At 55.9% G+C, this 24,987-nt stretch overlaps 2 protein-coding genes across 2 annotated transcripts in view; one reads left to right on the top strand and one right to left on the bottom strand.

The window, feature by feature from the left end:
• Window positions 1–8,751, top strand: part of PPFIA4 (PTPRF interacting protein alpha 4) — a 60,852-nt gene extending 52,101 nt beyond the window's left edge. The window contains 9 exon segments of the mRNA XM_054517265.1: window positions 1,017–1,079; window positions 2,291–2,317; window positions 3,176–3,351; window positions 4,077–4,174; window positions 4,781–4,956; window positions 5,181–5,249; window positions 5,839–6,016; window positions 7,160–7,247; window positions 7,617–8,751. Coding sequence (XP_054373240.1) covers window positions 1,017–1,079; window positions 2,291–2,317; window positions 3,176–3,351; window positions 4,077–4,174; window positions 4,781–4,956; window positions 5,181–5,249; window positions 5,839–6,016; window positions 7,160–7,218 — 846 coding nt within the window. The 3' untranslated portion in view covers window positions 7,219–7,247; window positions 7,617–8,751.
• Window positions 8,752–9,346: 595 nt separating this feature from the next.
• MYOG (myogenin) lies at window positions 9,347–13,925 on the bottom strand. Its single transcript, XM_036398458.1, has 3 exons — window positions 13,370–13,925; window positions 10,494–10,571; window positions 9,347–9,615 (listed from the first exon to the last, which is right to left on the bottom strand). Exons 1-3 carry the CDS (start codon window positions 13,911–13,913, stop codon window positions 9,494–9,496), a joined length of 744 nt encoding a protein of 247 aa, XP_036254351.1. The 5' UTR covers window positions 13,914–13,925; the 3' UTR covers window positions 9,347–9,493.
• Window positions 13,926–24,987: the final 11,062 nt, after the last annotated feature.

Raw genomic sequence — 24,987 nt, 5'->3', positions numbered from 1 at the left:
CAAGACACATCTGTAGACTTGCAGCTGGCAGAAGGAAGGCTGCTATGCCCCTTCAGATGGCTGTGTCTGGGGTCACAGCTGGTGGGGATAGGCCTGCAGGCTCCCTGAGCATCACACTAAAGTGGAAAGGGAGATGAATGAAGGTCCTTGGTCTGCTCTCTGTGTCTGCATAGACAGCCCAGGGTCCCCTTGGGCATTGGGGTGTCACCAGGTTGAGCTGCAAGGATGTGGGGTGTCGCCAGGACAGCTCCAGCACATGGTGGTCTGATCCTCCACCAGCCTGAGCCAGGCTTGGTTCCAGCACAGTTGGTGCAGACAGAGGCTGGACATGAGCCCAGGTGTGCTCAGGTGGGCAGAAAGGCCAAGGGCACCTGGGCTGTGCCAGCGCTGTGGTGGCAGCAGGCCCAGGGCAGTCCCCATCCCTGTGCTGGCACTGCTGGGGTCACACCTGGAATCCTGGGGGATTTCTGGGCACTTGACCACAGAGACCTGGAGGGGCTGGAACATGTCCAGGGAAGGGAACAGAGCTGGGAAGGGGCTGGAGCACCAGGAGGGGCTGAGGGAGCTGGGAAAGGGGCTCAGCCTGGAGAAAAGGAGGCTCAGGGGCCCTTCTGGCTCTGCACAACTCCTGACAGGAGGGGACAGCTGGGGGGGGAGCTGGGCTCTCCTCCCAGGGAACAGGGACAGGAGGAGAGGAAATGGCCTCAAACTGTGCCAGGGGAGGTTCAGGTTGGATACTGGGGAAAACCTCTCCCCTGAAGGGCTGATCAGGCCCTGGCACAACTGCCCAGGGCAATAGTGGGGTCACCATCCCTGGAAGTGTTCAAAAAATGAGTGGATGTGGCACTTGAGGACGTGGTTTAGTGCTGAACACGGTGGTGGTGCTGGCTTGGGGATTGGACTTGATGATATTTCAGCCTTAATAATTCTGTGATTCCATGACTCCATGGTGGTTGTGAACTGAGGCCATGTTTCTGTGGTGGTTTGCTCTGACCCCTCTTCTCTCTTCCCTGCAGTCCTCTGGAAATGTCTGGGTGACCCATGAGGAGATGGAGAACATGGCAACTTCCACCAAGACGGTGAGGCTGGGCAGCCCCAGGGTGCTGGGGGAAGCCCCCGGGGTGTCAGGGTCCAAACAGCTCCAGGTGTGTTAACCCAGAGGGAAGGGGATCCCTCACATGTCGGCTCTTGGACAGCACCCTGCAGCTCTTTAGAAACCCTCTTTCAACCTTTTATGTCCCAGCAATTTCTAAAACCCCATCAGAATTTTTTTTCCCTTGTGGATATCTCTGGGTTTCCAGAGCAGCCTGGCTGTTTGGGAATTAAAGACAAAACCCAGGAGTGACCTCAAGACACATAAGATCCCCGAGCCATTTTGCACCCAAGTCATGGTCTAATCCCCCACTGACCTCAGCGTACCCAAATATTGTCCCCACCATGTGTCCCTGCCACTGGCTGACAGCTTGGGGTCCCTTGCAGGGATGTGTCCATGCTCCCAAAAGCTCTGGCTCCTTTGGAGAGATGGAGCCACACTCCCTTCCCTGCAACCTGATCACCCCCTGTGTGTCTCAGAGCAGGGCAGCATTTCAGATTTGGGTGGGAGCTGTGTGTCCAAGGCCAGGTTGGCACACCCTGGGATAGTGGAACGTGTGCCTGCCCATGGCAGGGGTGGAATAGGATGAGCCCTTCCAATCCAAACAAGTTTGGGGTTCTCTGAAATAGGCATTTTCTTGAAGCTTTTGTTGAGTAGCAGGGATGTGCCACTGTCCCTTGGCAGGTTTTGTGAACTCTTTTCTGGGGAAAACCAGCATAAGTTGGCAATGGAGGAAATAGCTACAAAATCAGCAAATTGGCTTGGGCAGCCCCCTGTGGATCATGACAGATGTACTGAAGCTTAATTCTCTTTCATCCATCTGACCTGGGGGGACCTAAGAACTCTATGTTTCCCAGGAAAGATGAACAAGCCCCAGGGTTGGTGCCATCTCCAGCCCAAGCTTCATCTTCATCTCCTCCTCCTCCTCCTCCTCCTCCTCCCCCTCCTCCTCCTTCTCCTCCTCCACCCTGTATTCTTGGTTAGAGGAGGGGTGGGAAGCAGGCTCAGCAGGGTCGGGGTGTCCCCAGCACCCTGGGGACAAGGCTGAGGTCCCCAAGGCATAAGAGTGAGCCCTGTCCCCGTGTCCCTCTGTGCTGAGGGGTCTCAGTGTGCATGGCAGGCCCTGTCCCTGTGCAGGGCCAGCAGGTACTGACTGCACTGTCCTTTCTGTTGTCATGCTGCGTGTGTCACACTTAGGACACAGAGGAAGGCAGCTGGGCACAGGTGAGGTCCCCGGGTCACTCCTGTCCGTGGGCGGTGCATGGGGTGGTCGGGGGGGACCTGGACATCCCAGGGGATGTGTGGGGCATTGATGTTTACCTACACCCCGTGGCTGCTCCTCTGGGCCATCTCTCAGGTACAGGATGTCCTCCTGGGCCCTTCTCTGCTCCAGGCTGTGGCTTTTCCTGGGACCTCTGTGAGATCCAGAGCCTGTGTTAAGAACCCCCACCTGTGTGACCACCCTGCATGCATGCAAGATTCAAGCTGCACACTTGCTTTTCACCTATTTTGTAGCCCCAAGTCCATACAGATGATTTTTATGAACTAAAAAGGTGGGAGGAAAGAGTCCTGCTTGGATCCATCTCTTCTGGTTTTATCCCTCTCAAATGTTTTACTTTCCTTCTGATGGATTTTAATTCATTTTTGGACCCAAAATCAGTTTGCAGTAGAAGTGAATGGGTGGGTTTTTTTTTCCCAAAACTGACTTTTTTTTTGTTGTTTCAAAGTCATAAAATAGAGATTCTTAAAGTAGAGATTCTTAAAAATGAGTTGGGAATGCACTGGAACCTGTTTCTCGTTGTTTTGTCTTTCAACGAGTGTGCTTTTTCCAGAGGCAGTGCTCATAAAGTCCAGTTATCCCTTGTCATTGCTTTTGGCTATGCTTTGCCTCCTGGGGGCACATGAGTAGGTCACAGACCATGGCCAACAGGACTGTTCCCTCCAGCTCCTTCAGTATCACCCAGGGCTGACTCCTCTGGCCTGGCTCAGGACAGTGACCCTCCTGGGCTGTCATTGATCTGGGATTCTGCAGCTCCACCAAGCCCTGGGTTCTCCCCAGCTTCTCCATATGCTTCTGTGCAGACCTTGGCCTACGGGGACATGAACCATGAGTGGATTGGGAATGAGTGGCTGCCCAGCCTGGGTCTGCCCCAGTACCGCAGCTACTTCATGGAATGCCTGGTGGACGCGCGCATGCTGGACCACCTCACCAAGAAGGACCTGAGGGTGCACCTGAAGATGGTGGACAGCTTCCACCGGTGAGTCCTGGCCCTTAGAGCTCCCCAGCATGCACATGGAGCAGAGGAGAGGGGGATTTGAGGGATTCTCCCCTGTCTTGGGCAGCCCTGGATCGCTCTTCCAGGCTGGACTCACCACCCTGAGCTGGGGCAGCTCTTGAGGGCAGAAGTTCTCCTTCACCTCACTCCCTGCTGCAGAATTGCAGAGGACCAGGCCATCCCCTGGCTGTGAAGCAAACGATGGGCAAAACTTCAGGTTCATCCCACCTGGTGCTCCACTGCTGTCTGCCAGCAGCCGAGTGGGAGAAAGCTTGTGCCATCCAAGCCATGGCTCCAGCACTAGGATCCAACCCTGCCATGGGGTTCCCACTGCCCACCCTGACCCATGGGCCTGCCAGGGTCACCTCCAAGGGTGAGCCCTTCAGCCTGGTGCAGCCCCCATGGGCTGGTTCCCCCTTCCCTCTCCAGCAACCATGTTGTGAGCATTGTTTGGATCTCAGGCAGCTCTCAGGCAGCTGGGACAGGCTCAAACTGATGGAGTGGGGAATTGCCATGGAAGGGAGGGACATTCCCCATTGGCCAGCTTTGGGTTCTGTCTGTTCCGACCCATCCCTGGCCTGAAGCATCCTTTGGGCATGTGGGAGCACACAGAGAGGGGGGTTCCTACCCAGGTGCCTCCCAGCCAGGTGTCCTGGAGCTCTGGGTGACCCCCCTTGTGTCCCTCATGTCCCCTCGTGTTGTTGCAGCACCAGCCTCCAGTACGGCATCATGTGCCTCAAGAGGCTCAACTACGACCGCAAAGAGCTTGAGAGGAGGCGAGAGGAGACCCAGCATGAAATCAAAGGTCAGCACCCCCCATCCAGCTCCAGAACAGGACAGAAACCTCCCAGGAGATATCCAGGGCTGGTCTCTCTTCTATCTCTTATTTTTAACCCATTATTTTGAGCCCCCAGTGCTGTTCTCCTGAGGCACCTTCCTGCTGCTCCAAGTGCCTTTATCAGCTGGCCCCAGGCCGGCATGAGGAGGGAGGAGGGGAAAGCAAAGATGCAGCCTGAGCATCCCATGATCTTCTCTGCCCATTTCACTGGTCAGGACATCCTCAGCTTGCTCAGCCTCCCCTTCCTCGTCACTGTTGTGAGATTCCCTGTGCATCTGGCTGCTGCTTGGATTACATCTCATTATTGATAATGCCCCTAATTACATCAGCAGCCGTGGGTTCTTAGGATTAATTTTCACAGTTGTTTTCTGCCTGTTATTTCAGCTTTGAGCTTGGTAAATTGAACTGAGCTGGTTTTGGCACTTGAGCTCCCGGTTTTGCTACTGGCTTGGGAAGGAGAGTCCCAGGATCATCCTGGAGCAAAGAGAAAGGGCCTCAGGACATCCCCAGAGCTCCTCAGAGCCACAAGTGTGTTGTAAGGTGGCCCTGAGCCGTGCCCTTGCTGTCCTGCAGATGTGTTGGTGTGGACCAATGACCAGGTCATTCACTGGATCCAGTCCATCGGGCTGCGCGAGTACGGGAACAACCTGGTGGAGAGTGGTGTGCACGGGGCCCTGCTGGCCCTCGATGAAAACTTTGACCACAACAGCCTGGCCCTTGTGCTGCAGATCCCCACTCAGAACACCCAGGTAGGAGCAGCATCCTTGAGGGATTTTGGAGAAGAGTGGCCAGTGTGGGACATGGCTGTGGCGTGACCACACCTGTGTCACCAACCCAGCTCTGCCTTTTAAAGCAGAGCTCTCCTATGGCATGGGGGCTCTTTCTGTCACACTCAGGCTTTCCTAGAATGGAAGTTTGGGCTGGAAGCCCATTCCCCATTGATGGGGGAACATAATTTTTTGGTTAATTGCAGGCTCGACAAGTGCTGGAGAGGGAGTTCAACAACCTGCTCGCCTTGGGCACAGACCGGAGGCTGGATGATGTGAGTGCCAAACCTCTCCATGTCCTGTGTGACTGGGGAAGGACTTGGGGGTGTTGGTGGGTGAGAAGCTCAATGTGCCCCTGCCACGTGCTCTGGCAGCCCAGAACCCCTCTGTGCTGGGCTGATCCCCCAGCGTGGGCAGCACGGCAGGGGGGATTCTGCCCCTGGGCCCTGCTGAGGTGAGACCCCACCTGCAGAGCTCCCTCCAGCCCCAGGCTCCAATATCAGAAGGACATGGAGCTGCTGGGGCGAGTCCAGAGGAAGAGGTCTGAGAGCTGGAGCTCCTCTGCCACGAGTCCAGCATCCCTTGGAGTCTTTACTGGGACTTTTGTGTTGATGTTTCCAAGGCATCTCTGCAGGCAGGCTGCAAAGATGATCTGTCCCTTCTCTACAGGCTCCTGTAGAGAAGAGACAGATGAGCTGGAAAGGATAAAGCCAATGCCATGGGATCCCAACAAGATGTCCTATGTCCTTTGATCCCACACTTTTCTAGAGCTGGTCACCAAGGACAGGCGTATCCTTGTTAACTCACAGGGCCAGGAGGTGCTGCTGGCACTGACCCTGGCCTGTCACACACTGTTCCCTGCAGGGCGATGACAAAACTTTCCGTCGGACGCCATCCTGGCGCAAGCGCTTCCGCCCGCGGGACGTGCACAGCATCAACCTCCTGAGCGGCTCTGCCGAGACCCTCCCCGCCGGCTTCCGTGTCACCAGCCTCGTGCCACTGCCCCCTCCGGCTGCTCCAGCCAAGAAAATGCCCCCGGAAGGTCGGTCAGCCCTTCTCCAGGGGGCCCTCTCCCACCCCTGCTCAGAGTCTTAGGGAATGTGGGGAAGGATGGGGAAAGGAAAGGGATGAGGGGGGGAGAGGGAGGAGGAGAAGGAGAAGGAGAAGGAGAAGGAGAAGGAGAGGGAGAGGGAGAGGGAGAGGGAGAGGGAGTGACTTGCTGGTCAACCAAGATGCTCAATCCATATGACCCTGGAGTGGTGGCCTGCTGGCAATGTTTTTCTGAAAGGATTGCTTCAGACCTGTGTGTGAGTTCTTGGTTATGAACTACAAGAACCAGTTAGGGGCCAGGATTGTGTCATATAGTGGGATATGTCACCCAGCGGCTGCCAGGATGCAGGAGTCCAGTCTGGGCCAGTTTTCTCCATTCTGGTTTTGGGAACCACCCCCCAAAGGGATGTATTAACTGGCTTCATTTGCCTGAGCTCTCCCAGGGCTGGCAGGACCTGCTGGGACACCCTGCCTGCCCTGCCCGTGGTGCTGGCTGTCCTGTTTTATGTCCCACGATCTGCCCCCAACAGACAACTCCTTTCTTCAAGGTGTCTTGGTCCTTTCCAAAGCTGTAGGGAGGCAGAAGCTCCAGCCAGATCAATCTGATTTGTCCCCTGGACCAGGCACCCTGGTCCCACTATCCCAAGGCAGCAGCTGCTCCCCACTGGAGCAAAGCTGGCTTCATCAGACAGAAATGAGGATGGGAATGAGAATTAAAAAGCTGTGCACTTACCTTCCAACTCCAAACCCCAGATTCAGCTCTTCTCCTGCCTCTAGTTTTGCTCAGATCTCCCAGCTTTCCATCCAGCAGTTTGGGTCAAGCTTCTGTTTGACCTTTTCCACCCCATCCCTGGAAACTTCGGTTCCCCTCTGGCTGAAGACAGTGAAACCTGGGACTGGATCCCACCCAGACAGGGAGCAGGGTGCTCACTGCCCAGGAGTGGGGATGGCAAGTGGCAATTTCCGAAATGTCCTGGAGCCTCAGGAGCATCAAGAGCCAAACGTGGCTCTTCCTCTGACCCTCATCTTCACGTGGCTGCAGTGCACAGTTGCTGCTCAATAAACACAGGATTTGGGGATGTTTGGGGCTAACTGGAGCAGTCACTAATTGCTTTGCTCTTTGGTTCCCTTCCAGTCAGTGCCTCCGGGTCCCCAAGGCTGGAGACGTCCACGGTCCGGACGTACTCGTGCTGAGGGTCAGAGAGATGGGAGCCAAGCCCTGGGTGAGTGCTGGGGACCAAGGGCAGAGCAGGAGCCCCAGCAGCACCCAGGCAGGGGGCTGCCCTCACCAGGGTTTGGCCATGGAGAACCAGGGAGACCTCAGTGGTGGGGGAGGGATGCTCAGCGTCCCACCACGTGTGGTTTGTCCACTCTTGGGCAGACGGCTCCACTGGGGACCCCAGGATGCTGTTCCCACTTGGGTGAGGGAAGGATGGTCAAGCACTTCAGGGAGGCTCCTCCTGTGCCCTAGGCCATGGTTGCCCTGTGCAACCATGATCCAATGCTGATTCCATCTGGGTTTGTTGGCTGGTGGGTGCACGGGTGGAGCTGAGCCAGCATCCTCACAGGGACTTTCCCACTTTGCTCCTCAGCAAATCCCCATGTCTGTACGCCACGTGCTGGCTGCCTTCCAGGACAAGAGCCCAGCCTGTGCCTGTTCCTCGGCCCTGACCCACAGACTGTCACTGCTGTGGACCAACAAGATCTGTCCCTCCTGCTCATGCACCCCCTGCTTCCCCCGGCTCCCGTGGCTCCCACCGTGGCCTGTCCCCCACTTCTCCTGCGCTGGCTGGGCCATGGATGTGCTCCGGATGCTGTCCTGGCATGGTGCAATCTGGGGAGCAGCACAGACACCCCCAAAGTGTCTGCAGTGTTTGGAAACCTCTCTCCTGCTTGGTTCATGTTGCCAATCTGCCACGGGGCTGCACTCACTCGCCCAAGCCCTGGGCATCAGGGATGCTGCTGCCCACAGAACTTGAAGCCAAGGAAGATTCAGGCTCGTGAAAATCCTTCCTCCAGGGTAGCTGGTCAAGGAGCTGCCCTTGGGGGGGGCAGGGCAGTGACAGGGCTGGTGCTGGGTGGGATGAAGGGGGCCCTGCGTCAGGCGAGGAGGGCAGTGTCTGCCCAGGGCTGGGTGGGCAAGGTGCTGATTTTGGTGCTGTCAGGTGCCCTGTTCGGGGGGGCTGTGCCTGGGACCGCCCCACACGGCTCATGGGGACGGTGTCCAGCACCCACAGGAGAGGGGACCCTCCTTGGGTGCCCAGGGAGACAACGGGAGCCCCCTCCACCCCCGGGATGTGCCCACCCCTCCCCTCTGGGTGCAGAGGAGATGCTCTCCCCTCCTGCCTCCTGGCAGGGGTCAATCCAGGAGGCTCTTAACTCTTCCCATTTCTTCCATAGGGTAGGATCTCTTTGTCTCCTCATGCCACGTTTGCCTTGTGTGGCCCCTATTTCTGATGTGATATTTATTGATGGCTGGAATGACCTTATACTTATCATGTGCTGTCTGGAAGTGCAATATCTGAGAGACTCTACAGTCACAGCGTCTTTTTGGTGTATCATTTGCCTAATACAGTACTAAATATTTTTTTAATTTGAAGAGTCAGTGAGCCCTTTATATCGATGCCCTATTTCTTTCGTCATACTACTGGTACTGCATGGACTCCAAACCCTGGATCGGGTCAGGAAAGGATGTATGTGTGTTCCAATAAACAGGATTTTAAAACAGTGCTGGCTTTGAGCCTCCTTTGTAGACCCCAAATTAAAAATATCATTAATCTCTAGCTCCCTCAAGATTTTTGGGGTGCAAGGCTGAACTCCAGTTAAACACCAGTGAAATCACTGGTCATTGTAGGGCTAACTGAAGTGTGGCACATCCACTTTCCAACTGAGTGAATGTGCTGCGATCCAGCTGGATTTACTGACATGAAAATCTCCAACCTGGATTTGGGGATTGTGGAACTGAGGAGACCTACACAGGGCAGGACAACAGTAAATAAAACCCCAAGCTGTCCAAACAAGAATGCCTTTATTTAAAAAAGAATCCAAATAAGTTAGCAAAAATAATAATTAAAAAAACCCTAAATGGCAGCTGCACACAGCGTTCAGTAGAAAAGACAGGTGGGCTCTGGGTCAGCACCACCAGACAGTGGCTGGACAGAGACCTTGGTCAAGGAGCATCTGGAAAACTCAGCAAAGCGAACCCAGCACACATTGGCCCTAAACCTGCCTGTCCCTGGCTGGGCAGTGGAGCAGGGCCTGGCCCTGGGAAGCCCCTCCAGGACCACCCCACCCCTGCCTGTTCTTCTTGCAGCCCGGCAGGAGCGCTCCGAGGAGTGGGGAGGGAGCCGAGTGGTGTCAGCCCTGCAGCCCACAGCAGGAGGGGGGGATGTGATTTCCAGCTGGACCCTTCTGGCATCTCATTCCCACCCCATTACCATTTCAAGGAGCCGCCAGGGTTTGCACCAGCTCAGTTCTGACCCCGCTCCTCCGGGAACGTCACAGCCACGTCCTCCACAGCAATGCTCTCCACGATGGAGGACAGCGAGTGCAGATTGCGCTCCTCGGCTGCCTCGTCGGCCAGGAGGTGATCTGGGGAGACAGAGGGGTGAGGACACTGCTGGGAATGGGATCTGGGGAGACAGAGGGGTGAGGACACTGCTGGGAATGGGATCTGGGGAGACAGAGGGGTGAGGACACTGCTGGGAATGGGATCTGTGGGAACAAGGGGAGCAAGGACACTGCTGGGAATGGGGACTATGTGCAGGAGATGGCTCCTGGTTCTGCTCAAGGGGATGTGGATTACTGGTGAACATGGCTGAGGGTTGGACTTGCTGATCTTTTGCATCCATAACAATTCATTGATTCTCTTCTATGATTTTATGACCCCATGATCCTCCACATGGCCAGAGGGACCTAGAGACCTGCTGCCAGCCCCCACCATGGGAAAGGATGAGAGAGCAACAGGGAGTGGGACTTTTGGATCCTTTATAGGTTTTAATCTCCACTGGAAAATGAGATTTAAGTTTCTGCCTTCTGAGGAAAATAACAGGTGGATTTGGCAGGGGCGGGGATAATGGCAAGCATGGAAAAAAAGATCAGCAGCTGCCAAGGGGGTGTAGGGAGGGAAGGGGGGCTGGGGCAGCGCTGGCCAGCCATGCTATCCCCAGCCATGCCCAGTGATGCCCAACCAAGCATGCCAAGCTGAGGGATGGCAACAGATGAAAACCTTGCTGGGGATGAAGGCACCGGGGCCCAGGCTGCTGCAGCTCCCAGGGGTTGGTGTTTTGGTGAAATCAGGGCTCGGAGAACCCTGAATTGCTGAGAATTGAGCCAAGTAGGTTCTGTAGGATTTCTGAGCTCATCACTCTGCAGCAGGGGGACGGGGAGAGAAGGGCAAGGTTTCTTCCCACTCCCTGCAGAGCCCAGCGAGGCCGTGGGATGCGCCAGGGGGGCGAGGAGGGCGTTACCTGCAGGGTTGGTGCTGAACTCCAGCTGGCTGCTCCACTCGGGGCTGCAGGAGGAGCTGCCGGACCCGCAGTCGCTGGCTGCCTGCAGGAGCCCAGAGCAACCGTGTGTCACCTCCTCTGGCACAGCAAACCCCACCAGCATCCCCAACAACACCCGGGGCCCATCCCACAGCGGGGGCATGTCCCTCCCCACCTGGAGGAGCCAACAGCACACAGGGTCTCTAGGACCCATCAGGGCCAGGTGCTTCCTTAACCATAAAAGCTGGAAAAACCTCCTTGTTTTGGGACACTGGCCACAAAGAAATGGGGCTCCCTGCACGTAAAAAGGTGTCTCTTTCCTCACTGATTATGAAAAAGGGCTGGAGATGAACAAATGTTCTTGGGCAAAATACCTTTTTACTGAGAATCACCTAATCGGGCTTGTAAAAAATGATACATGGGCTGGATGCCCTCAGGCCATCCTGGGGGGGGACTGGGAAAAGCTTTTGGCAGTTTGATTTGTGGATTTGGGGCTGAGTGGTTTTGGAGAAAAGAGCTGACAGCATGAAAAATGAGAGCATTATTCAGCACAGCTCAGAATTTACTTTTTTTGGGTGTGTCTTTCCTGTGAATGGGTGTCAGCTCAGGTAAAACCCCAAAAGTGATTCATATGAGCAACCCCACAGACCCAACTCTTTGTAGCAGACTAGAATGGCACTTTGGCTCTACAAGCTCATGGCAACACAGGATAATTAATTAACACTTGGACTTATTTCCCATTAAAGCAGGAAATTCTTCCAGGTATGATCTTTTTCCCCCAAAATACTGGCTTTTGCATTAGTATGTGAACCCCTGGCTGCACCTGGGAGAAGGAGCAGCTCAGAACAGAAGTAACAAAGGGACAGCTCAGCACAATTTTGGGCACATTCGCAAATCTAAGTGGATTCTGGGAAGTAGATATTAGATTCTGATATCCAAGTGTATTCTGGCATTAAAGTGGATACTGGGAAGTCCCACAAATACTTAGGATGGAGCCTAAATACTTTTTCATTCCATTATTCAGCATTAAATTGGACTCCCTGGATACCTACTGGTTTGGCCCTTAAATCCCTTAGTCTGGAAGGAGATGTGGGATTCCCTCTTCTGGGCCTCTGATAAAGTCCTCCTGTATCTGTATCTGTATCTGTATCTGTATCTGTATCTGTATCTGTACCCCTATCTGTATCTATACCTATATATATATCTGTATCTGTATCTATCTTCATCTATATCTATATGGATCTCTCTCTCTCTCTCTATATATATATATATCTGTATATATATATATCTCCATATATCTATGTGTCATATTTATATCCATATCTACATTATCTATTTCTGTATCTATTCATCCATATCTACATTATCTATATCTCCATAATCTGTATCTATAGATATACCTGTATGTCATTTACATATAAATATCTATAGATAATCTATATAATCTTTATCACTGTCTATATTATCTATATATAATCTATCTCTATAATTTGTATCTTTCTCTATAGCTATCATATCCATATCAATTTCATCTCTAATTTGTCTATATGGCCTCTGGATCTATAGAACCCATATTATCAATGCCTATACCAATACATAGCCCTACATCTACCTATTCCACCTCTCCCTAGACCTGTAGCTGTAGTTTCAGCGCTCTGTGCATTCGCAGATCCAAACTTCAGAGCAGAAGGGAAGCACATAGCCAGCCATCCTGGCTGCTTTTCCACAGGAATCAGGTGGAAATACCTCTCAAAAACTTGGTTAAATGACTAAACTCTTGTGGAGTGAAAGGTCCTGACTCTCTGGGGATGGTGACACGACACAACTACTGAGTGTCCTCAGCCAGTGCCCAAATGGGCCCCTTCAGTCCTAGAAACCAGAGCTGTCCCTGTGCCATCCCTCTCATCCCTTCCTCTGCCTGGGTGTGAACAGAGAGTGTTAATTTTATTTTATATTTTATGCTTTATATTTTTTGTATATTTTACATTGGTGTTTCTATTTTTGCATTTAGTATTTAATATTATTAATTGTTATGTTCTGTTGTGTTATATTTTCATTTAGTTTAGTTCTATGTTGTTTCCTTCATTTTCACCATTCCCACCCCTCCCCAGCCCAGGCCCACATGTCACGGCCCCAGTGCAGCCATTCCCAGGGTCAGAGTGGCAGTGGCCCCTTTCCCGCAGGGATGTGAGCACTCGGCAGGGTTGCATCATTGTCTCTGTGCCCCCGTGCAGGACACACATCCACCAGTGTCCCAAGATGGCAGTGTCTGCCCCACCCCAGAGCTGGGGTCCTGTTCCCCCCAGCAGGACCCAGTGCCCCAGAGCTTCTGCTTGGGGTTACCCCCACAGGGCATCACCCCATAAAGCCATGTCCCTATAGAGAATCACTCCCCTGTGGCATCACTCCCATAGGCCTTAACCCTGAAATGGCATCAACCCCTTAAAGCATCCCATAATGCATCACCCAGGTAGAATGGACAGCCCAAAATGACATCATACCCATAGAACCTCATTCCCATATGGCATCAACCCCACAGAGTGGCATAACCTCCATAGGGCAGTGTCCCCTTAGAGCATCTCTGCCACAGAATGGCACTCCAAAATGCCCCACATTGGGCATCGCCCCCAGAGAGCATCACCCCTAAATGGCACCCCCCTATAGAGCATCATCCCATAGAGCATCACCCCATAGAAAGTCACCTTCACTGGGCATTGTCCCCACTGAGCATCAGTCCCACATGGCCCTTCTCCCATGGAGCATCCCCCGAAATGGCATCACGCCCATGGAGCGTGACCCCACACTCATCACCGCACGGGGCACCCCCTCCCCTCCCTCCCGGGGACACCCTCGGGCACTCACGGCGGGCTGGGCCCGGTAGCGCAGCTCCCGCTGGTCCCGCTCCTGCTGGTTGAGGGAGCTGAGCAGGCTCTGCAGCCGCTCGATGTACTGGATGGCGCTGCGCAGGATCTCCACCTTGGGCAGCCGCTGGTTGGGGTTCAGGAGCGTGCTGCGCTTCAGAGCCTCGAATGCCTCGTTCACCTTCTTGAGCCGCCGCTTCTCCCGCAGCGTGGCGGCGCGGCGCCGGTCCATGGACACGGATTTCCTCTTGCACACCTTGCAGGCCCAGGGCAGGCACTGCCCGGGACAGTGCTCGGCCAGCGCCTCCTTGTCCTCCAGAGCCGCCCTGCCCTCGGCGCACAGCGCGGCCTCGGCGCGCTCGGGGAACGCCGCGGGCTCGAAGGCCTGCAAGCGGGAGCCCAGAAAGTTTTCCCCATCGTAAAACCTCTGCTCCGGGAAGAAATACGGGTTGGTCTCGAAGAGCTCCATGGGCGGCTCGGGGACGTGTGCGCGGCTCGGCGACGGCTGCTCCCTCTCCCCGCGCCAACTGCTTGGTGCCATTTAAACCCCGGCGCTGGCATTAAATCACGGAGATAAATATAGAAAACCCAAAGGAAACCTGAGCCCACCCTAAGCTGCTGCCTCACATCAAAATTGTCTGTCTGATTCTATGTGCTCTCCCCACGGGGATTACAGTGCCCGGCCCGGCGGGGCTGTGGGGGCTGGCACGGCTCGGCTGGACCCGAACAAGGGCTTTGTGTGAGCCCCGAGGTGCCGCTGGGGACGGCGGAGCTGCCAGCTCCCCCCGGCATTCCTGCCTCATCTGGTGCCTTCAGTTACGGCCGGGCTGGGGGGGTCGTGGTGGCCTCGTGGCCGGTCTGCCTGACCAGGGCACCCCCATCCCTTCACGCTGCCCCCCTGGATCCCGCGGTATCCCAAAGCCTTCCCTGCGGTGGGACTCAACACCAGCACAGCATCGTCCCCTTCGCAGCCCTTGCCACCTCCCAATCCTGCTCTCCCCCATATTCCTCATGGTCCCATCCTGCCGGTCCATATTACACTGATCCCACTTCTGCTGAAGCCTCGGGAAAGCCTTGGAATCCTGGGCCCCAGTCCCGTCTCTATGGACACCCCTCTCCGTGCTCACCAGTCCTGGTCCAGCTGCTGTGCCTGCTGCCTGTCCCACAGTAATGGAGCAGACAGGAGCAGGCAGGACAGAGCCAAAGCCCAACCTTTCCTCTGCTGTGGGTGCCCAGTCAAATTCCTTATAACATTTGTGTCACAAAATCCACATTCGTGGCTAGTGCCATGCACCAAACCCAAAGGACACCTTCTCCCATGTGTCTCCGGGTTCCAGCAGAGCCAGGCTGGGCTCAGCCCTCTCCCAGCTGGCACTGCCTCATCCCACCTGCTCTCCTGTGCTGGCCTCTGTACCTGTGGATAACCAAAGCCCCAAATGCCATCCTGATGCCCGCCTCTCCCAGAGAGGACACATTGCTCCCGTATTCCTGATGGGGAAAATGAGGCTCACCCAGCAGCAGCAGCATGAGGGGGATATTAACTCATCCCCATCCCTTCTCTGCTGACTCCAATGGCTTGGCTATATCTCTCCAGCTTTGTCTTTAATTCAGAGGGTTTTTTTGTTTTTTTTTTCATCTGGAACATCACAAACCATCTCTCATCTCATCCTATTCCTGCTCCAGGCCAGATTCCAGCTGAGGGATTGGTCAGTGGAAAGAATGTCAGCAAAGTGCAGGGCCAACCCTGCTGGGATTCTCCTTCCCCAGATTCCCCCTCCTTGGAGAGGCTGTGCTGTGGCACATTCCCTGTGCCAACTATCAGCACCCTTGCTCACTTGGGATTGATTTCTGGCCTTGTTGGAACCTGTCATGATGCTCTTCCCTTGTTGTGATTTCTTTGTGGCCAGGAGCTTTCCAACACCTCCTCACCCCAATTCCGACTCTCCTGGGGTCCCAGCCCTGTGGATTTGCTGTCCCCATGCTTTTAACATCTATGAAAGCCTGCACTAAGGAAAGCAGGACCTGCAGCCTTGAGGTTCACCCTCAGCACAGCTCCTGTGCTTCCCACAGTCAGTCAAACTCTAAAATACTCAAGAAGGAAAGAAATCAGAGCATCAGCTTGGCCCTTGCCTAAAGAAAAAGCACTAAAAGGGTTGGGAAGAGGCAGGATTCATCCCTCAGGTGTGCACAGGTGCCCATGGCAGGAGTGAAGGCTTTAGGAGTGGATAACCTGAGCCTGAGGTCTTCATATCAGCCCCACACCATCACATCAATCATCTTGAGTCACTCATGGGGACCTTTATCAGTGGCACTTGGTGGACATGACCCCAGTGAGCCTCTTGAGCTGCAGCCGCATCCCTTGGTGAGAGGTGTCAGGTATAAATGGGTGTTTTGGAATTGCAGGAGCATGTCTGGAGGGTGAGAGACACAGTGGTTGACATAATGGCCTCCAGGGCCACGTGGCTGATCTGCACAGGAGAGCAGTCAAGCATTTGTCAGTTCATAAACAGGGGCAGCACTGGTCGGGCAGCACCAGCCATGTGTCCCCGGCTGCAGAAGTGGCACAAGCCAGCCCCAACAGGGCCACCGAGGCCACTGGTGCCCATGGCTGAGCGGGCAGGGGAGGCAGAAGGCAGCGTAAGGAGATGGGGAGGAAAGGGCACTCAGTGCCAGTGTGGGGTGGACACTGGGGAGAGGGATCCCTCTGGCAGCTGCACTGCTGCAGCTCCATTTGGGTTTCTCACCCAGTGATGTGGGAGCAGGGATAACGTTGTGCCCACCCAACTGCAGCTCTGCAGCTCCTGCAGCCCCTCCATGCCGTGGATGATCCCTCCTGAACACGGAGGAGGGGCACGGCGGGGTCCGGGGTCTGTAGGTCCAGCGGTGTCATCCTGGTGAATATCAAATCATGGATGATGAATCCCATGGGACACATAGCCATCATCAAGGCACCCCGTGTCTGGGCTACAGGGGGGCTCCCATCATGGCACCTGCTGGGTTCGGGCGAGCCCGACTTTTCCTGGTCCCGTGGGTGCCCACGGCGGCCGAGGCTGCGCCCCGGGTAATTGGGAGCCGAGGGGGGATTAGGGCTCTGCTGCCGGCTGTCAGGTTATCCCGTGATGGATGGTGGCGGCTGGGAGGCAGCACAAAGTGACGCTGTGTGAGCCCCGGGCAGAACGTGCTGCGATCCGTCACGGGGTGACCTTTCCCCGGCCGCGGGGGCCTCGCGGGGACGGCTCACCCCGACACAGCTGGCGGGGAGGGCAGCCACGAGCCCAGAGCTAAAAATACCCATCCATTGAGAAAATCCAGAGAGGAGCGTTTGTCCTTGCTCCTCCGGGGCAGCTTCCCAAGCTGGTGGCTGGGGTCACGGAGAGACACCCAGGGGCTGCCTCCGCTATTTTGCTTTCCCACCACGTCTGATGGTCTGGATTTGCTGAGTTTTGGGGACACACGTGAGCGTGTTGCAGCCTGGGGAGTGTCCCTCCCAGTGCACAGAGCCTTAACCAGTGCATGTCCCTGTTCCCTGCTCGGAGCTGCACACACGGATTGCCCATCTCTGCCTGGGGCGTGGAGCTGCGCCATGCCCACGCTGAAGCAGTGATGGTGGGGGTGGTGCCGGCCAGCTCCTACTGGAAAGGGCAGAAAAACCTGGGTTTGTGGGCTGGTGAAGAGATTTGGATGCCCCAAGCAGCATGTACAACCCAGGGTGCCGGGACCATCCCACTGATGGGGAAAAAGAGGGAAAGCCAGGGCTCAGCAGATATAATCCCTCTGGGATTTCAGCACAGGAAGGAGACTCACCAAAATGTGACTTCCAGTTGGACCCACCCTCCGACCTCCACAGGGCACCCCACTGGGCACCCCACCGTCCCACATCCCCTCTCCTTTCCAGGCTCATCGACATCCCTTCCTGCCGCCCTGACAAGTTGTAACATATTTGGGAGCAGCTGCAGGCGGCGGGGAGATGCTTGGCCCCGTCCCCACGCTGGGCCGAGGAATGTGGAGCAGAGCTCTCCTCCGACACCCGGGATTTCCGACGTGTTTGGGACGGCGACAGCTGCTCGGCCTGGATGGGGCTCGGCAGAGCCTCCCTGTTCAGCCCCAGCCCGAGGCTCTGCACATCCACGTCTGGTGCTGCTGGGGATTTGGGGTTAGTTTGGGGTCCAGCCCGTGGGGAGCGATGGGGGAGGATGTCCTGCTGTCTGTGCCGGCAGGGATGGCAGCAGTGGTGACAGCACCAGCAGACAATCCCTCCCTCACCCGTAAGTGCCAACTGGCCCAACTTCAGCTCCCTGGTGGGACAGAGCTGCTCCTGCAGCTCTTGGGTCCCCATGGGGCTCAGCACCCTTGGTGCCCCCTCACTCCCCTGCACTCTAGGTGCTCTACTTTCCCTATAAGGAAATCAGGGATCATGATGGAGGTCTAAAATCTCTCTGGAGAACAGTTTTATTTCTGTTATTAACTGTCTTTGTCGATCCCTCACCTCCCTCCCAGGTCAAACCTACAGAGAGGTGCTGGTGGCTGAGTAGCCCCCAGCCCACTGGATCCCAGTTTGGGGACAATACTGGTTGCCCCAGCATACCAAGCCCTGTCTATGAATTTCAGTGGGTGACCTGCTACAATCACCCTGTGTGCCCTGACCCACCAGGATCCCCATGTGGAGACAAAAGCAGGTACCCTGACCCACGAGTCTGCTGGTTCCTAGCCCAGGGACCACACTGGGTGCCCTGACCTCCCTCCTTGCTCACATGGATCAGGGGATGCTCTGCCCCACTGCAGCACTAAACCTCCTGTGTTTCTCCCCCTCCGTGGCCTCCCTTGCTCCATAACCCCATGGCCTGGACATGACCCTTCCCCTTCACAGGCCCAAGCCCCAGATTACAGCTGGAGGGGGGATTCCCCCAGCAGGACCCCCACTAGTGAACCCCACAGCAGGGTTTCCCTTTTGGACCCCCCTGCCACTAGGCCAGGGGCATCCCTGGCTGCTCCATCCCCTGCAGGGTGGCACTGGCTGGGCTGTCCCCACATGTGTCACCAAGGGAGGAGCAGGGGGGACTTGGGTTGTCAACAAAGGGTTGTTTTCCCTGGAGTGGGACACTGTGGCAGGAGCAAGCTGCAGGACAGGTGGGGGTTCAGAGGAAGACCCATGAATGTGAGGGATTCAGCAGTGACATGTGGCGGCTGTTTGACCCCAAGAGGGGACAGCTGTCCAGGCAGGGGAGGGCGTGAGGCCCGAGGATGGGACCTGGGGACAGCAGTGTCCCTTGGCAGGGACAGCAGTGTCCTTTGGCAGGGACAGCCTTGACACGAGATGCCTGGAACCAGCAGGGAGGGCAGGGAGGGATCTGGGTGACTGCCAGCCAGGTGTCCTGGGTGGGTGACCATCAGCTTGCCCCGTGGTGGGCATGTCCCCTTCCCCCCATGGCCTGACTGGGGCTGATGCTGCAGGACCAAGGTCTGGTCAGTAGAGGAAAAGAGCTCGTGATGCTCATGTCGAGCTTTCCTACACCAGTGACTCTTGTATTTTTCTGCTCCCACCCCAAGTGACAGCAAATTTTGGCACAAGGAGGGGTGACACTCAGCCTCCTCTCCTCGCCATGAAGGGCACCCCGTGCTAACTCGGAGAGACAGGGAGGGAGGGTTGTGACGATTTTGTGGCTTCAGCGTGGGATTCCCCGGGGGACAAGGGTCAGCAGACTCCCCCCCTTGACATGCCAGCAGTGATGCCAGACGCGCCGGTCCCCAGGGAGGGGCCCCCAGCCCTTCCGGAGGGGCCCCACCCTGAAAATTCCCCTGGCAGGGGCAGAGCTTTCCGTGCCCCCCTCCCCGATTTCCCCCCCTGTCCGGGGAGTCTCAGCAAACCCCGAGCCCCTCTCGCATTCCCAGCTGTCGCCGCTCGGGCACCGCTCCGGGGCTGCAGGAGAATCCCGGCCCGGGGCCGGGCGGAGCTGCTCCCCGGGGGGGTCCCTGGGCCAGCCCCGCCCGGGGATGTCCCGCTCCCAAAGAGCCGATGGAGCCGGAGCACTGGCGGGGAGAGGAGAGCCGGGGGATGAGGAGGGGTTGGGAGGGATGAGAAGGCCAGGTGGGTTTTAGTGTAGGGAACAGAAATGGGGTAGGTGTTTTTGGGGTGCTCCCCGTGCCCCATTTCAGGGGATCAAGCTCCTCCCAGCCCATCTCAGCCACTGAGGAAATGCAACCCCTGGCTGCCTGCTAGGAAAAATGCCTTGAAAGGCAAAGTCGTGGAACATGAGGTTGTGACCGAGGATAAACCCTCCGTTCTTGGTCAGGTCGCCCGAGGGCCCCATGAGACCTGGGAGGCTCAAGGTCTGCGGCTCCGTGCAGGAGGAACGGCAGCAGTAGGGAGGAGGGATGGAGGAGGGATGGAGGAGGGATGGAGGAGGGATGGAGGAGGGATGAAGCAGGGATGAAGCAGGGATGCAGGAGGCATCAGCCACCGCAGCTGGACGGGAGAGGGCACCAACAGCCCGCTTATCCACAGCCGAGTCCGGATTTAGGGACGCACACCTCAAGCCAGAGCCCAAAAGCATCTCAGACGCCTTTGGATTCCCCTTTTTTAGGGGGAACCCGCCCTTCTCCCCCAGGATCCAGGGTGGGGCCTCTGGCGGCTGAGAGGGGGGAACAGGATTTGGAAACCGTGGAGCGTTTCCCTTGTATCCAGATCCAGTTCTCCAGCAGGATTGATCCCAGCTATTTATTTCCGACCCCCCATGGGAGAAAATCTCGAGGTTTGTTTTTTCCCGCGGCGTAATGACCCCAACAGGTGCTTTTCCTGCCTGACGGCCGAAAATAGCTCCCAGGGTTTGGCTTCCTGCAGTTCCTGCTCCAGTCCCAGTTCCCTCATTCATCCTTTGGGCCAAAACATCCTAATCCGGGAAGGGGAGGCTCCAGGAAAGTGGAGGGACTCCCCGGAAACACTTTCCTTTGCATTTTCCTGCTCATTTGTAGATGAAGTTGTCCTGGAGAAGGAATTTTTGTCAGCTGAAGCAGACACATTTGCCCCCCAAATGTGTCTGCTTTGGGATGCTTTGGGAGCAGCTGGCTTTGATCCCATAGGGATCACAGGAGTGTGATTTAAGGGGTTCCCTTGTCTATTTATTCTGCAGCAGAAATATAAAATAATATAAATAATATTAATAATTAACAATCAGACATTAACAATTTATTATTATTATTATTATTATTAATTTATTTATTTTTCTATTTGTTCTCTTTCTTCTCTGTCCCTCACAGGATGCTCTTTCCCAGTGCCCGTGTCCCATCTGGTCCCTTTGGCTCCATGGATTTAATTGCCTTTGGGAAGTGCAATGGCTGGGGTAAGGGGGTAACTCAGCCACCAGAGTTCATGCTGGTCTCTGCCCTTTCAAAAGCATTTATTTAGGGATATGAAACTGGGAGCCCCAGTTGCCCTGGGGATGGGGAGGTCCCTTGTCCCCAGGAGGGGTCCCTGGGCTTCTTTCCCAGTTTCCCAGTTTCCAGTGCCTGGGTGCCTTTTAATGCCAGGGGATACCCAGAGGTGCAACATCCCGGCTCCCGGCCCCCTGGAATGTTTTGGGAAGGGTGAGCTGGTGTGGGTGTCATGGGCACACAACGGGAGGCTCCTTCCCTGCTCCATCCCCACTGCCCAGCCCGGATGGAGGAGATGGACATGGATGGCAAACACTGCTCCAGACAAGGCTTTTCGGGGGAAGGGCTGCTTCTGTGGTGAGGAGAGGAAATTTGGGGTTACTGCCTTCACAACGCCTGTCTGGGTCTCTGCCTTTCAGCCCGGTGCTTCTCGCAGCCTTTCCCAGGCAGGGATACGCGGTGCCTGCATCTCCCCGCCTCACCCTCTGCTCCCCCAGAGCTCGGAGTCAATTGGGGGATGTCAGCCCCCCAAACTGCCGCCGCCCAGCTGACACCCCTCCTTCCCTCCCCCGCAGCCCCGGAGCCGTGCCGGGGCTCCGCTGTGCGGCAGGTCCGGGCTGAGGCTGGGTGAGGCTGGGTGACCCCCCCGGCCCTGCCCGGACCCCCGAGCCTGGCCGGGAGCGGGCAGACCCCCCCCGCCCAAGGGAGCCGAGGCACCCCGAGCTCCTGGCAGGGACTCGTGGGCCCGCGTTCCCGAGGGGGCTCCCAGCTGTGGGAACGTCTCCCCGCTGGTCCCGGCTGCTGCGGGGACACTGCGGAATGTCCCATGTCCTGCAGGAGCCATTCCCCGGGGATCGGCCGGGCCGCTGCTTTGGCCGGCGCTCGGGCTGCTCCAGCCGTGTTTGTGCGCTCCAGGGCCGCGGGGAAAACGATTACAGATGGAAGAGAAGTGGAACGAGGCAGGAGGCGGATCCCCTGTGCTGATAAGAAATTTTCCACATCTTCCATAGGAATCTGCAGGTTTAGGCATGTGGGAAGGGTTTGAACAGCTTTCCCTACAACACAGAGAACCTACTCAGTGAATCGCTGTCCTGAATTAATTTCTGGATACAAAAGAATTTGCCTTAAATTGGTTGGAAAGCAATAATTCGGGCAGCAGCAGGGTGCAGGGCTCAGAGGCTGCAGGGGCTGGGTGGAAGAAGAGCTTTCCTCTTGGGGGGTGGTGAGATGGTTACAGTCTGTGAGAGCCTGAGTGGGGGGGAAAGCTCCCTTACCAAACCCGAGAGCTGTAAGTGACAGCTGGAAGCTAAAAGCAGGGAATTTAAAAATAGAAATATGGGACAAAATGCTGAAGTGAGAGATATGGGCTTGGGGAGCAGCAACCATGGTTTCTTTTTTGCCACCTCTCTCTCCTCACTCAGAGCCAGCAATCCAGCCCAGCCTGGTCCTCCTTGGGCATTCTCACTGTGACTGTCACTGCTTCATCCCAGTTTTTTCCTTCACCCCAAATCCTCATTTTCCACCACCCCTATGGTGTCCCCAGGTGTCCCCAGGCCATCACAGGCCCAGGTCTGGGAGTGGCCCTGGGCTTTTCCAGTCACAACACCTACTCAGCTCTCCGTCCCCTCCCCAATATTTCCCCAAAGATCAATCAGAAAATTATTTTACCATCTCTGAAATCCATCAAGGGAAGTGGTTCCCCTCATTCAGCCCTTGTAGCAACTCACATTTTTCCTTTCGCATTTTTGTCCCTCACAGCCTTTTTTTTCCCTTTCTTGAGCAGTCACTGTTTCATGCCAGTCTCTGCCCCAGAAGGATCTGTCATCACTGCTGGGTGTTCCAGAGCCCTCACAGCACCGGCCCCCCCTCCCTGACCACGGCACTGTCCTGCCCTTCCACAGGCTACTGCAACTGAAACCAGAGGCCAAACAGTGCTGGGTTTGGTCCAGGGGTGGCCCTGGAGAGGGGGCAAAGGATTTGAACCGTCCTCAGAACTGCTTGGCAGCATTGGAAAGGTTTAACCCCCTCCTGCCCTGCAGAGACGGCAGGGAAGCGGTGGCAGGAATAGCTCCTGGCCCTCAGCCTGGCTCAGTAACACCCCCGGGGCTCCCTGGGGAGTAAAATAACCCCAGTGTGGTGAGGAAGAGGCAGCAGTGCCGAGGCAAAGGGCCCGCATTGGGCCGTGGGGGCGGACCCTGGGAGAGACCTCTGCCCTACCCCACTGCCCTGCCAGGGACAGCGCTGCCAGAGCTGCCTGGGCTGGGATCAGTTTTCTCTTCCACCCAGTGATGTCTCAGCAGTTCCTCCCTGACAGGGCAGCACAAAAGCCTGGCAATATCCCGTTGTGCCAAGGCACAGTGACCCAGCAGCCTGTGGGCAGCATCTGGCTGGAATCTGGCAGGGATCCGAGTGGGGCCTGACCCATTTGGCTGCTGTGGGAATCTGCAGCATTGTGGATGGGGCATCTCCCCAGGCCAGAGGGAACTGGGGCACATCCTTATGCCAGCTCGGGGCTGATGGATCACAGGCACCTCTCAGGATTCATTTTGTCCCTCGGTGCACTGGTAGCACTGCCAGCCCTCTTCCCAACCTGCTCTGAGTGACAGGACTGCTCTGTGGGAATGGGCAGTTCACAGGAAAACAGCCTTTCTTTCATTCACTCTCTGAGACTTGCCCATTTATCTTCTGGGATATTTTCTGTGCTGTGTCATTGCTGCTGAGCATCTCCTGCCAAGTCCAGAGAGGGATGCACCACCCTACAGAAGTCTGGGGCTCCTTGCTCCTCAGATGGGTTCCCAGGGCTGTGTATCCCATAAATGGGAGAGAAACTGAGCACAAATGGAGACCAGCGGTGTCCTGAGTGAGGTCCCCAGGGCTCTGTGTCACTGGCACACACAGAGTGGTGGCCCCAACAGTATAGGGTGACCATCACTCCAAAACATCTCAACACAGTAGAGGCCTCCTTGGAAAAGCTCCAGGGTTTCCCTTTGTTTGCTGCTTCTCTCTTTGCCTTGTGCCATCCTATGTGGACCCACCAGACCATGGCACTCGGGGGGTCACTCATCCTAATTAATGTCTCTCAGAGCCATCAGCCCTCCAAGCACACATCCCTGCGCTGCTGGCACCAGCCACACTCCTAATCAACTTTCCTAGTTAAGAAGCCCCTTTCCATGACCAGAAGTGCTGTGGGATGGTCACCATGATGGAAGAGGTGGAGAGATCCTCAACTTCTCCTGCCCTCATCACCCAGAATGGCACCATGGAGCTGTTCTTCATTCAGCTAAACTAAGGCAGGAGAGGGAATCTCACACCCCAGAGAAAAGCTGAAGAAAGATGGGCAGAAATGAGCTCCCCATGCCCTGACTTGTCTCCCTGGAAAATCATTTCTTGGCTGCTGCCAAACCCTGGGGGTTCAGTCAGGGTTCGCTCTCATCAACCAGCCCCGACACGCCACAGCCCCGGGTGCATCCCACTGGCATCAAGCCAGACACCAACCCTCCCCTCCTGCCACAGCCACAGGCTGCTCCTGTCCCCAGCTCACAGGAGCTGGTGCAGGAAGCCACACCACGCCCCTTGTTTGTCCCACTTCATCCCATCTCTCCCTGTGTGCCAAAAGTATTTATCCATGGCAGCATCATCCAACACTGGGATCTCCACAACCCATTGCAGCTCTCAGGACATTTTTCTCCTTAAAACCCCCAGAAAGAGCCTGGAAGACCTGAATAACTTTCCCAGTATTTGACGCTCACCAGAAAATTCTTTGTCATGGGTTTTTAAGGATCCCTGACATTCTTCAGACACATCCCCAGCTCGGTGTCAGGAGAATGAGCTGATGATCCCTCTCTGTCAGGAATGGGCTCTGTATCCATTTGGTCATCCCATCCCTGCAGCCTTTGCCCATGCCCTGGGCTGGTGAGAGAGCTCAGACCCCCTCTGGCAGGTTCACAGCCAGCAGATCATTCTTGGCATAACATGGGGGGTTTTAGGGGTGCTGCTAAAATTGAGCATTCAGGGGAACGAATCCAGGGAGGGAGAACAAACTGCAAATCCACAAAGGAAAAGGAGTGGTTTTAATCTCTGTTTGGGCGATTTGCATACAATTAGGCCGGGCCCTGCCTGCGTTTGCTTCCGCATTGCACTCCCGTGAGGAACCTGCTGGTTTTCCTGCCCTGCTCCCAGCCAGAGGTTGATTGCAAGGACACTCCTCCTGGGAAGGTGGTGGGCGAGGGGTTTTGGGCTCTCTGGGA

This window comes from Molothrus ater, chromosome 25 (assembly GCF_012460135.2).
Source record: "Molothrus ater isolate BHLD 08-10-18 breed brown headed cowbird chromosome 25, BPBGC_Mater_1.1, whole genome shotgun sequence".
In the NCBI taxonomy this organism is placed as follows: Eukaryota; Metazoa; Chordata; class Aves; order Passeriformes; family Icteridae; genus Molothrus; species Molothrus ater.
Note: the sequence above shows the minus strand (reverse complement) of the source record. Positions and strands in the feature narration are given on the sequence as shown.

Coding starts and splice junctions, on each gene's coding strand:
- MYOG (XM_036398458.1), bottom strand. CDS start 13,913: ATGGCACCAAGCAGTTGGCGCGGGGAGAGGGAGCAGCCGTCGCCGAGC. Junction 10,572..13,369: donor CCGGGCCCAGCCCGCCGTGA/GTGCCCGAGGGT, acceptor TCCTGCAGGCAG/CCAGCGACTGCGGGTCCGGC. Junction 9,616..10,493: donor GTTCAGCACCAACCCTGCAG/GTAACGCCCTCC, acceptor CTGTCTCCCCAG/ATCACCTCCTGGCCGACGAG.